Raw genomic sequence first — 10,623 nt, 5'->3', positions numbered from 1 at the left:
ATCTGTCGCGCACGCGTAGTCCCTATGTGTATGTGCCCTTCTGGTGGTCTTCCCTTACTGCCGTGGAAATAAAAACATGTTGTGCTGGATGAAAGTGGAAAAGAACAAAGAGCGCACAAAATACCAGTGTAGCCTCCCGAAACCAAAAATATTGCGTTGCACCAAAGAACTAGAGTCGGAAAAATCCCAAGCGAGAAAACCCAAAAAGAAATCCAAGAGAGAATCCCAGAGGGAGTCCATGAAAATCTAAGTAAATGCCAATGAACGTGTGATGTAGAGTCGGTGTAGAAACGAGCCAGGAAGACCGAGAGAAGAGCCAATAGATTGGACAAACGACACTCTCAGCTGCCCTACATCACGGTGCACTTTCCGCCGTCCTGTGGCTCGTTGGGGTTCTGCGACTTCTCGATCTGGCCGATTAGCAGCTCAAAGGCGCGGGCCACGTTGGTGTCGAAGCGGGCACTGGCCTCAGTCCAGGCACAGTCAAATTTCTCGGCCAGGCGGCGGCCGTCATCGAGAGAAACCTGGCGCTGCTCGGGACGCAGGTCGCTCTTGTTGCCGACAATGACTAGCGGAACCCAGTCGACGCCGAGGTGGTTGAGGATCTTGTCACGGATCACCTGGATCATCTCGTAGGACTGCATGGAAGCGACGGAGTAGACGAGCATGTAGCCATGGATGCCGATGAAATGCTTCGAGTTCAGAATGCTGTATTCGTCCTGGCCAGCCGTGTCGACGATTTCGGTCGCAAACTCCTGGCCCTTGTACTTGATCTCTTTGCTGAACGTGTTCTCGATCGTCGGGTAGTAGCTCTCGATGAAGTGGCCGTCGACATAACGAACTGCAAGAGAGGATTTGCCTAGAGCGGATAATCAGTGGTCAGTGCGAAATGGGTGAAACTGTGTATATATATGCTCGTAAACGTACCGACGGAGCGGCTGCCAACAATGGCAATTTTCCTCTGCTTGGACGGCGAGGGCATTTGAAATATGGAAGATGGAAAACGTGGGGGTGTAGTTTCGCGTGGGCTGTCCTGCTTTTCCCGGGTCGTCTAAGACAGATGGGGGGTGGGTTGCGTGGGGAGCGAAGAAGTCTTGCGAAGGGTATCTTATGTTTAGATATACGAGTAGTGGCGATACTGATGCGACGGAACGTGAATTCACCGGCGAATTGCGAGGGGTTTTGCGAATGCGGACCGCAATTGTCCGGAACTGTTTCGCAGAAGGGGGGCGACGACAGTATGGAGAGAAGAGCGAAAAATAGAACGGGACAGGAAGGGAGGATCTGCTGCTATATTATCTGAAATGTAATGGAGAGAGAAAGACGCACCAGACGGTCCGACATGTGGCAGCGCAGCCATTCGGTTTTCTACTTGCTGGAGCGGGCGGGCCTAGCTGGCCAGATTAAAACAGAGCTCTAGCCTCTCGCCGCCCTTTCTTCCCCTAGTGTGCGTTTGTGCGTGTGTGTTTTCGTGTCTCGTCGCCAGCTTGCTATGCAGCGTCATGAATAATAGCCATTGGAATGCGGCGGCCAGCCCTTGTATTTTTCGTGACCAAGGCCTGATATGACGGTCTGTCAGCTGTCGGCCATCGGATCGTCTTTTCCTCTTTGGCCTGGCTCAATCTGGACCTTGTTGCGGCCCTGCCGGCTGTCCTGCCGGCTTGCACCCCCTTCCCCTGCATCTGCCAGAGTGACAGCGTGAAAAGGGAGTGCCAGCTCGACCGATTGCTGTACCACGTACGAGTGTGCTCCGGGTGCGGCCCCTTTCGCGGGCAGCTGTCCGCGTGCGGCTCTCCTGAAGCTACAGCCGGCTCCGGAGTTGGGTCTTGGGGATAAGCAGACCCACTCAGGGCAGGATTGGTGGTACGAACAGGATCTGCACGGATGGGGAGACTCGTCGCTTCGTGTCATAAGCGACGATATATTGCAGCTGCCGTGGCTCTAGACTTGGCTGCGCACTATCTGGTTCGGGCATAACTCGCCATCTCATGTTGTCTCTTGCTTCTTGACCTGAGTAATACTCACTCGTCTCGTACGCATACTCCTTGGCGGGGAAAAATCAAGTGGAGACTCACGTGTGTCTCCAACTACTGACGAGGTACTGGATACAATAAGATCCGAGTACTCGTACTCGTATGTCTGTTTAGTATTCATCCCAAGTGACGTAGAACATTGTCGCTGCTCGTATCCTACAACCAATGCGTCTCCCGATCATCTGTCCTGGCGGTCAAAGCTCTCCTAGACATATCGTACACTCTGCATCTCCTGTTTGTCGTGAGATGCAAAGAGCTGCCATATGAGTTGTTGCTAGTTGCCAGAGCTGATCTCGTAGATACCTCATACACGTGACCACCGCTATTTGCACTGTTCGATTCTACTCCGTACCCTGTCTCTTACTAGACGCGGCACATCCAGTGATACAGTCTGCTCGCTTTCTTGGCGTGGATGCTAACTTATCTTACTTCAGACGATTAGCTAAAACACCGTTATGCCGCCCTAGACACGGAACCAGATCGCAACGTTTTTTATAAGGCGCGGGTCTTATGCATCATGCACATATTCTGTGCTCCGTATATGTCGAAAACAGCAGGGATTTGCCTGCTCCACGCTGAAACGGCTTCGTACGTCGTAGAGTATTCATTCGTATGCCGAACTTGTGTCTATCGAAAGACGCTAGAGACGAGAAAATTGGTAGTTGGCCCAGAATGGCTGAGGCTGCACCAATCACAATTAGGGGCGTCTCAGCCCCAGACCGCTTGTAGAGGAACCATTTTTCTCTCTCCTCAAAGCGGAAAAGCCCCTATCCGCTTTCGTGGTGGTCAGCTTCAACCTATCCCCAGGACCAGGCTGCCGGGTTCTACGGACAAAGTTATGAACAGAGACTTTAAGTGAATGTGGGGTCTTCAGCTTGCAACGATCACGATCTGGAGTTTCTGGCTAACGGATTTGAGAATGAAGGCGGCGACTGCATTGAGGTCGTGGATGAGAAGGTGAAATCCGGATGGACGGACGTACATATAAATTGTAGACGTGCTCTTCTGCGTGGCAGATCTGTTGCGCTCAGTCCTCAGCTGCCTCCGACAGTAGCTGTATACAATGGGTCGAAGCTTTTTTCCCCTGTCCGTGGTCGTGGCCGTGTTGTCAGTGTCTGTAGCACTCGCCAAGAGGACCTGCAGTCTCCACGCACAGCTTGCCGCCGTGCTGTCTCCCGAGGCTGAGCTGTTTGTTCCCTCAGACTCGGACTATGGCAACGCCAGCATTCGTTGGTCCAACTTTGACGAGCCCACCTTCCAGGCATACGTCGAAGTGGACACGGAGCATGACATTTAGGAAACTGTAAGCAAGGGTCCGGTTCTATTCAGTGAAAGGCAGCACCCACTCACTAGACGCTCCCAGGTTCGATTCGCTAATGAGCACAGCCTCGCCTTCCTTGCGGCCACGGCTGGACCTCCAAGCTCAGAGGTGTGCAGGGCGGCATCGGAATATCGACTGTCAAGCTGAACGCGACAGAGATCAGCGAGGACGGCAAAACGGCCCGGCTGGGCGGCGGCATCAAGAGCGGTGCAGTCGAGAAGTTCCTGACTGCCAATGGCAAGCGCTCAAGTAAGTTTACAGGCACTCAAGGGGGCTGGCCAGAACTTTGGCATCGTCACCGAGCTTACCTACAAGATCTACGATGCCCCTGCCGAGGACAGTTGGATCGTCAAGACGTTCATATACTCGCCCGACAAGATTGCCGACTTTTACACGCAGATGAACGACTTCACTGGCAACGGCACCGACTGGGAAGCCCAGCCGGCCGGCCTTCTCCTGGCCTCCCTCTATATCATGGAGACGAGCGTCAACCCGGACGCGGTATGTTGTTTTCCGGCTCCTCGACCATTTGCGTGTTTGCTGCCATGCTGACTCTACCATCGGGCCCGCAGCCGGTGCTTGTCTTGCTCATGGTCTACGACGGCACCGAGGAGGGGTTGGAGTCGATGGCCGCCCGGTTCCATGCCGTGGGCCCTGTGTACAATTTTACGGAGACGGTGTCCTATAGCGAAACATCGCCTCCTCGAGTACGGCTGTCGCCCATCGGGACCAGGGCATTATTGTGTAAGCTTCAGAACGTGCTTTCTGACATTGTGAGAGAGGCCGTCCCGAACACTGTTTCTAGGCTCTTCTCGGGAATTTACTGGGACGCCGAGCACGACGCGGCAACGAAGCAGGCCGGAGAGAAGGTCCGGAGCCTGCTCTACAACGGCACCGGCAGCTCAGACCTCAACGTCTATGTCGGCTATGCCAATGGAGACGAGACCGCCCAGCAGCTCTTCGGAAGCGACCGCTCCAAGCTCGAAAAGCTGGTGCAGCTGAAAAAGCGCTACGACCCGCTGGAGCGCTTCAGGTTCTATGCTCCGCTTACGCAGTAGATGTGTTGATAAGACGTTTGGCTTGGCGAGACGTAGTGTAACAATTCGCTGTTACTATTAGTATAGAGTACATGTAATAATAAAAACCGTGCTGTATCTTTTTAGTAGCGTGGGAGATTGTCCAGCTGTGTGGAGAGTCCGATTTTGGAGGGGCAACTGCCCTTTTTGGCCAGAATGGTTATCACGACAGCACACGGCAGCTCATTCAAAGATAGCAAATACTCAACGAGCTTTCAACCAACCCAGCCAACAAAATGACAACAATTTACCGCCTCGTCTTTCTCGTTCCTGAGTCCCACGTTGCCGCCTGTAAGGCTGCCGTGTTCGCTGCCGGCGCCGGTCGCTACCCCAAGTACTCTGAGTGTTGCTGGACCACACTCGGCACTGGCCAGTTTCGTCCTGGCGAAGCTGCCAATCCAAACATTGGCACCGTCGGAACCTTGGAGCATGTCCCTGAGGTCCGCGTTGAAACTGTCTGTTTCGGCAAGGACGTCGCCCGCAGCGCCGTTGCTGCCCTCAAGAAGTAAGTCAGCCACCGCCACCGTCCCTTTCAGCCCTCTGACAATCATCACAATAATAGGGCGCATCCCTATGAGACGCCATCGTACGACGTCTACCGGTGCGAGGATTTTTGAAGCGCACGTGAAATGCGTGCAGCCCGCATATGGCATCATGAAAGCTCGTTTCTCTTGCTTCACACCTAGTGTATGACATGCAGATATATACATGAAACGCAGGTCACCCCAGCTCTAATATCCATTCAACTTGTACCACCCTCCATTTCCGGTCCATGACCACAATAAAACAAGATAACAGGGCCCAAATCATACACACTATACCTCACACAAAGTCCACCGCCCGTCTAACGCCAGGGTGCATTTCACTGCCCAGCACGCCCTCTCGTCGTATCTTTCTCATCTGTGCATCTCGTCGTTGACTCATATCCTTTCGTTCGCTGCAGAGATGGCCATCTCCCTAATAAGCCCGCAGTTCCAGTTCACGAGCCAGCGCCTGAAGTCGAGCTGTGAAGTGGCTTGCCTCTGCACCGTCCACGTCGCTTGTCTTCCCCACCTTATCATGGAAATCGATGAACTGGTGGATCGAGTCCAGCAGCGGCTTGAGACTGCCGTTGGGGGACAGCCGCTTGAAAGCCTTGTAGACTGGATTATACCGACACAGATACCCAAGAAGGATGGAAAGATATGCAAACGCAACATTGATCTGCGTCTTTTCTTCCGAATCGGCCTGCACGCAAACATGGTCAGTACACTGTCTCTCACACCACCTCCAATACTAACAACATACCTCAGCAGCAATAGACCGACCGTCAAGGAAGGACGCTCCAAGTCGCTCGATCAACACTGAGCCACCGCCCTCGACCAGCGATTCGGCCGCCGTCTCGTCATTCTCCGAGAAGTTGATCATCACACCCAGCATCAACAACAGCTCATCCAACGCGCCTGGGGTGACGTCGCTACCTGTCTTGACACAGCGAACAATGCCTGCCAGCGCTCGGCTGCCCTGTTCTGCTAGCCTTCGCAGGTGGCCTTTGTCCACGTAATGGCGTGCCGCTTCCGGGTTGTTGTTGGCCGTGTTCATCGCGAGTTTGAGGGCGAGCAGCTCTAAGCCGTTCAACTGACGATCTAACCTCTGTTTCTCCTCGAGCGTTACCTCCAATGCATCTGCAACGATGGGAATATAATGGCGGGTCCACTCGGCACCAATGTCCGACTGCATAGCAGCCACCGAATGCCTTTCCAGCAACGATAAAGCAAGGTACATATCAACTGTCTCTGCATTGCCAGAAAACCCGAGAGACATAACAGATGGACCCTGTTCAACCTCGTCTTCTCCGTCTACATTATCGTATGCTGACGGGAGAGTGGAGGATACGATGGCAAACAGTTGTTTTGTCAGGGATGAGGACAATATGGTATCGTTGTCGCCGAAGCCACCACCGCCGTAAATCTGCTGCACAAACAAATGCAAGCCCACCAGAGCAACCGTTCGCGGGGACATGTCGGACGGGGCCGCCGGAGCCGGCTTCCAGATCGGTAGCTTCTGCATCGCCTCCTTCAGCGTACCGAGTATCTGGCGAGAGAAGGCCGAAACGTTGTTCTTCCGGTCCTTGGCTAACCTCACAATGTCCTCGTCAAAGCGGAGAAGAACGCCGAATAGACGATCAATCTTTTGGGTCCGCAAATCGCGCAAAAATCGACCAGACACGGTTCCGTTTGCCAGAAGCGTGATAACGATGCATCCCAAGACATATCCGGCAACCACATCAGTCTCTTTTCCAACATCGCGGAAGAGCTGCGTCTCGGAGCCATGATCGCGAAAGTGCCGCATGAATGACTTGCCTTGCAACTTTCCTGCCATCTCCAGCAGTGCAGACCGCCTTGTCGACGACGCCTTGCCGGTACCCGAAGTTCCGATACGGTCCATAATATCGACCAGCTCGTCAGAAAACCGGCTGTTCGCCCCGGCCTGTCGAAGCTCGTGGATGCTCTGAATAGCACCCTGTGAAGGGCCGCTCGCATCGTCGTCGAAATCAAAAGCACTGGGCTTCGGATCTGCCTCCGGTAAGAGGCTCTGCAGAACAGACAGGTCGCTACCTGACGGACCATCCAAAGCCGGCGGCTGTTCAGCCAGCATTGTTCTCTCCACGTTGTATGTGAATTTGATGTTGGGTCGTCGTGCTGTCGGACGACGAGCTAAGGTGCCTGGTGTTGACGGTGCAATGGGCATTCTCCCAGGCGAAGCCGTCACGAGGCTATCTACGTCCATGAAAGCCGTCCGGTTGTCGCTGACCGGCGTGCTCCGTCTGTGCCGGTATTTGGAGGCAATGGTGCATGTTTGGCTGCTAGCCTCCTCGTCGTCCCCCATATCCAAATCTCTAGAGTCTGTATCCTCTCCATCTGACTCTGACTCTTCTCTCTGGGCGGCAAGGGTATCGATAAGCCTCCGTCGCTTTCTCTGTGCTAACGCTGCTGGGCGTGTTTGTGCTTGTTGTGCTTGTTGTGGCTGTGATGACTGGATACCTTGAGACCGGAAAGGCACGCCCGATGAAGGCTGCACAAGCCGCTGCTGCCGGACGATTTCGGCTGCGACCCGAGCCTTGCTAGGTGGCGTGGACTGCGCGAGGGTCCTAGAAGCACTTGATATCGCTGCGTCTCGCGGGGGTGTTCTCAGCGAGCGTTGATGCGTCAGGGAGGCTGAAGGTGACGAGCTACCGAGAACGAGGGGATTTTTGGTAGTCCTAGAAACTCTGGTGGTAGTAGAATGAGGCGAGTCGAGGGTGATTGGATCGGGACTGGGAGTAGACTGCAATGGCTTCGCGGTGCTGATGCCAGTACTGGACTGTTGGCAAGCTGCCGATTCGCTTTGGATTGACTTTCGTTTTGTTCCACGTGCCGTTGTTGGTGCTGGTAATGGTGCTGGTGTTGCGACAGGACGGGCAACTGCTGGATGTTTGGGGTCGGCAGCACGCTTCAATAAGTGAGTAGCCGGCACTGCTAAAACTGTTGCCTTGCTAATTGCTGATGGCTTCGTAGACGCCCTCTCTGCTTGTGTGGGCTTTTTCCGGGCTGGTGTCTTTGCGACAGGCGGCGGGTCGTCGCCAACATAGTCGAAGTCGTAAATGTCCTTCACAGGGGCCTTCGCTGATGCTTGCGACGATTCTGGGATGGTTTGGGCGGAGGCAGAGAGACTTGCCGGTTGATTTCGTGATCGCGACATGGCTTTCCCATACGACACAAGCTTCTTCTTGGAAGGCTGGCTCTTGTCGCTCCACGTGGATAGCATGTTGGTGGGCGTGCGCGCGCGTGCGCCCAGATGAAGATGATATTACTTTGGCAAGGGAAGAATGCGTGTCGGTGAGCGAAGTGAATCCTATCTGAGTGCGCGCATCGGCAGTGCAGCCAGTTGATAGAATGACCGAGCAAAACAGTCTTGCTCTGCCAGGATGGGAGTGTGAGCGCTTGCTCGTGGTTGGTCGGATTTGTTGTTGAAGGAAAAGAAGAGAGGAAGTGGGGATGATTTCGCGACGTAGCAACTAAAATCAGGACATTGAGTGAAGCAACATAATTAATCAGCAGTAAGGTATATCAGAAAGCGCGTTGGGTAGGCTAGACCATGTTTGAACGGAAGCGGTAACAAAGAAGCAATGGGTAAAGAAAAGCAGGGAGAAAGAGCGATCGCAAGTCGAAATATCGCAAAGCGCTGGAAGTCAAAGACAGGGGTGCAGATGGGCCGATGTTTATGGAATAGAACAGGACCTCCGTTAGAACCGGAGGCGCAGGGCAGACACTGGGCAGGCACTGTGGAGGCTCTGCCACACAGCAAAAGGCGGTCAGACAATGGTTAATAATTGGCTAGATTCAGCCGGCGATCAGGTTCTGCTGTGTTGGTGCACAGTGCATTATTAGCAGAGAGCACGGTTATATGCACCAAAGCCGAATTTCACGCAATGACGAAAGCGGCATCTAAAAATGGGGCGTACTACATTATATCTTACATTTGAATTTGCCCTAGCTGCCCCATCTGAAGGCCAAAAAAAACTACAAACTGCACCAGCCAAGCCAAGGTGAGTAAGATACGTGGAGAACGGCAGTAAGATAGTATGTTAAAAATAATAGATACATGAAAATCTCGAACAGCAAGGCGTGCTGATAGAGCTCAGCAAAAGCTGATAATAGTCTAATTATGTAACCAAGTCGACCGTTATCGTTGGTATCGTAGCGTTGAGTGTGTAAAAATAGGACATTCCCCTCCCGTTAACAAGATATCTATTACTGTAGAAACTCTCGCAAACAGTTCCCTGTGTCGTACGTCGTGAAAGAACTTTTCGAGAGCTGTCCAGACGACAACGACCGGCACTACGACACAGGAGAGCCAACACCCCTATCCCGCTTGCTTTGCCCGTCTGTCATTCTTTCGCGTTCGCTCTGCACGTGCCCCTCGTCTCTCTAGATCAACTCTTTCGAGCTTACCCTCTTTTCGACGACATGGCGTCCAAGCCTGCGACCACCCAGTGCGTGGGGCCCACGTACAAGACAGAGAAGCCGACCGCAACGGTCTCGACGCCCGTTGAATTCGACATGGTCACGGTGCTGCCACAGACACCTCAGTTGATCGCCCTCTTGTCGTAGGTTTTCTGCCTTGCTTTTTTGCTCTTCCTTCTCCTTCTTCTCCTCGCACGTGGGCGTTCTGCCGGTCAACTAACAGCTCCGACAGAATTATCCGTGACAAGAGCACCGATCGCGGCGACTTCATCTTCTACTCCAACCGCATCATCCGACTGCTCGTCGAGGAGGGGCTCAACCACCTGCCGACGGTCGAGCGGACGGTGACCACGCCGGTCGGACGGCCATACGCCGGCCTCCAGTTCCAGGGCAAGATCTGCGGCGTGTCCATCATGCGGGCAGGCGAGGCCATGGAGCAGGGCCTGCGCGACTGCTGCCGGTCGGTACGCATCGGCAAGATCCTGATCCAGCGCGACGAGGAGACGTCCCAGCCGAAGCTGTTCTACGACAAGTTGCCCGAGGACATTGCCGACCGTTGGGTGCTGCTGCTGGACCCCATGTTTGCCACCGGCGGTTCGGCCATCATGGCTGTGGAGGTGCTTATGTCGCGCGGCGTGCCCGAAGATCGCATCCTATTCCTCAACCTGATTGCGAGCCCCGAGGGCATCGCCAAGTTTGCACTCCGGTTCCCGCGTGTGCGCGTGGTGACTGCCTTTGTCGACGAGGGCCTCGACGGGAAAAAGTGCGTATTCCAGCCCTCAAGCATCGTGACCGCCGCTCTGCCCTGCTCTCCTCTCGGCCGTACTGACACGCTTGTTTCACAGCTACATCGTCCCGGGTCTGGGTGACTTTGGCGATCGATACTACACGGTCTAATAGTACAGGTTGCCAGCTGCCAGAATCAGGGTGTGCCCTATCGAGATCTCTCTTTCGCCCCATCTACCCACCCCCCGCTCTTGCTACCCAAACTCAGCTTCCGGAAACACAGACACATCCCGTCCGCCTCGTGAGGCATCGGCCGGACTCGGTTCCCTTAATTTTCGCGATCATATCCTCCGCGTTCCTCCAAAACCACGTATACATAAAAGTAGTATAGTTTGGTAGCGATCGTGGTTGATTTCGTGTTGCTTTGGAACCGTCGTCGTTGGAACACGTGCTCTCCTTTGTCTTGTTTTCCTCCTTTTCAA

At 54.0% G+C, this 10,623-nt stretch overlaps 5 protein-coding genes across 5 annotated transcripts; 3 read left to right on the top strand and 2 right to left on the bottom strand.

Moving 5' to 3' along the window:
- Window positions 1-350: 350 nt before the first annotated feature.
- Window positions 351-982, bottom strand: CMQ_6282 (rheb small monomeric GTPase; the record flags this gene model as incomplete). Its single annotated transcript, XM_014315347.1, has 2 exons — window positions 351-859; window positions 928-982. 2 exons carry the CDS (start codon window positions 980-982, stop codon window positions 351-353), a joined length of 564 nt encoding a protein of 187 aa, XP_014170822.1.
- A 2,114-nt stretch (window positions 983-3,096) lies between these two features.
- On the top strand, window positions 3,097-4,412 carry CMQ_6439 (FAD-binding domain containing protein; the record flags this gene model as incomplete). Its single annotated transcript, XM_014315504.1, has 4 exons — window positions 3,097-3,300; window positions 3,420-3,566; window positions 3,616-3,855; window positions 3,927-4,412. The coding sequence occupies 4 exons, from the start codon at window positions 3,097-3,099 to the stop codon at window positions 4,410-4,412; spliced, it is 1,077 nt and encodes a 358-aa protein (XP_014170979.1).
- A 254-nt stretch (window positions 4,413-4,666) lies between these two features.
- On the top strand, window positions 4,667-5,047 carry CMQ_6068 (adenosine deaminase; the record flags this gene model as incomplete). Its single annotated transcript, XM_014315133.1, has 2 exons — window positions 4,667-4,935; window positions 4,993-5,047. The coding sequence occupies 2 exons, from the start codon at window positions 4,667-4,669 to the stop codon at window positions 5,045-5,047; spliced, it is 324 nt and encodes a 107-aa protein (XP_014170608.1).
- Window positions 5,048-5,387: 340 nt separating this feature from the next.
- CMQ_6360 (uncharacterized protein) lies at window positions 5,388-8,216 on the bottom strand (the record flags this gene model as incomplete). The annotated part of the gene is made up of 2 exons (XM_014315425.1): window positions 5,388-5,657; window positions 5,718-8,216. 2 exons carry the CDS (start codon window positions 8,214-8,216, stop codon window positions 5,388-5,390), a joined length of 2,769 nt encoding a protein of 922 aa, XP_014170900.1.
- A 1,202-nt stretch (window positions 8,217-9,418) lies between these two features.
- Window positions 9,419-10,312, top strand: CMQ_6306 (uracil phosphoribosyltransferase; the record flags this gene model as incomplete). Its single annotated transcript, XM_014315371.1, has 3 exons — window positions 9,419-9,558; window positions 9,648-10,178; window positions 10,261-10,312. The coding sequence occupies 3 exons, from the start codon at window positions 9,419-9,421 to the stop codon at window positions 10,310-10,312; spliced, it is 723 nt and encodes a 240-aa protein (XP_014170846.1).
- Window positions 10,313-10,623: the final 311 nt, after the last annotated feature.

Source organism: Grosmannia clavigera (assembly GCF_000143105.1).
Source record: "Grosmannia clavigera kw1407 unplaced genomic scaffold GCSC_167, whole genome shotgun sequence".
In the NCBI taxonomy this organism is placed as follows: Eukaryota; Fungi; Ascomycota; class Sordariomycetes; order Ophiostomatales; family Ophiostomataceae; genus Leptographium; species Leptographium clavigerum.
Note: the sequence above shows the minus strand (reverse complement) of the source record. Positions and strands in the feature narration are given on the sequence as shown.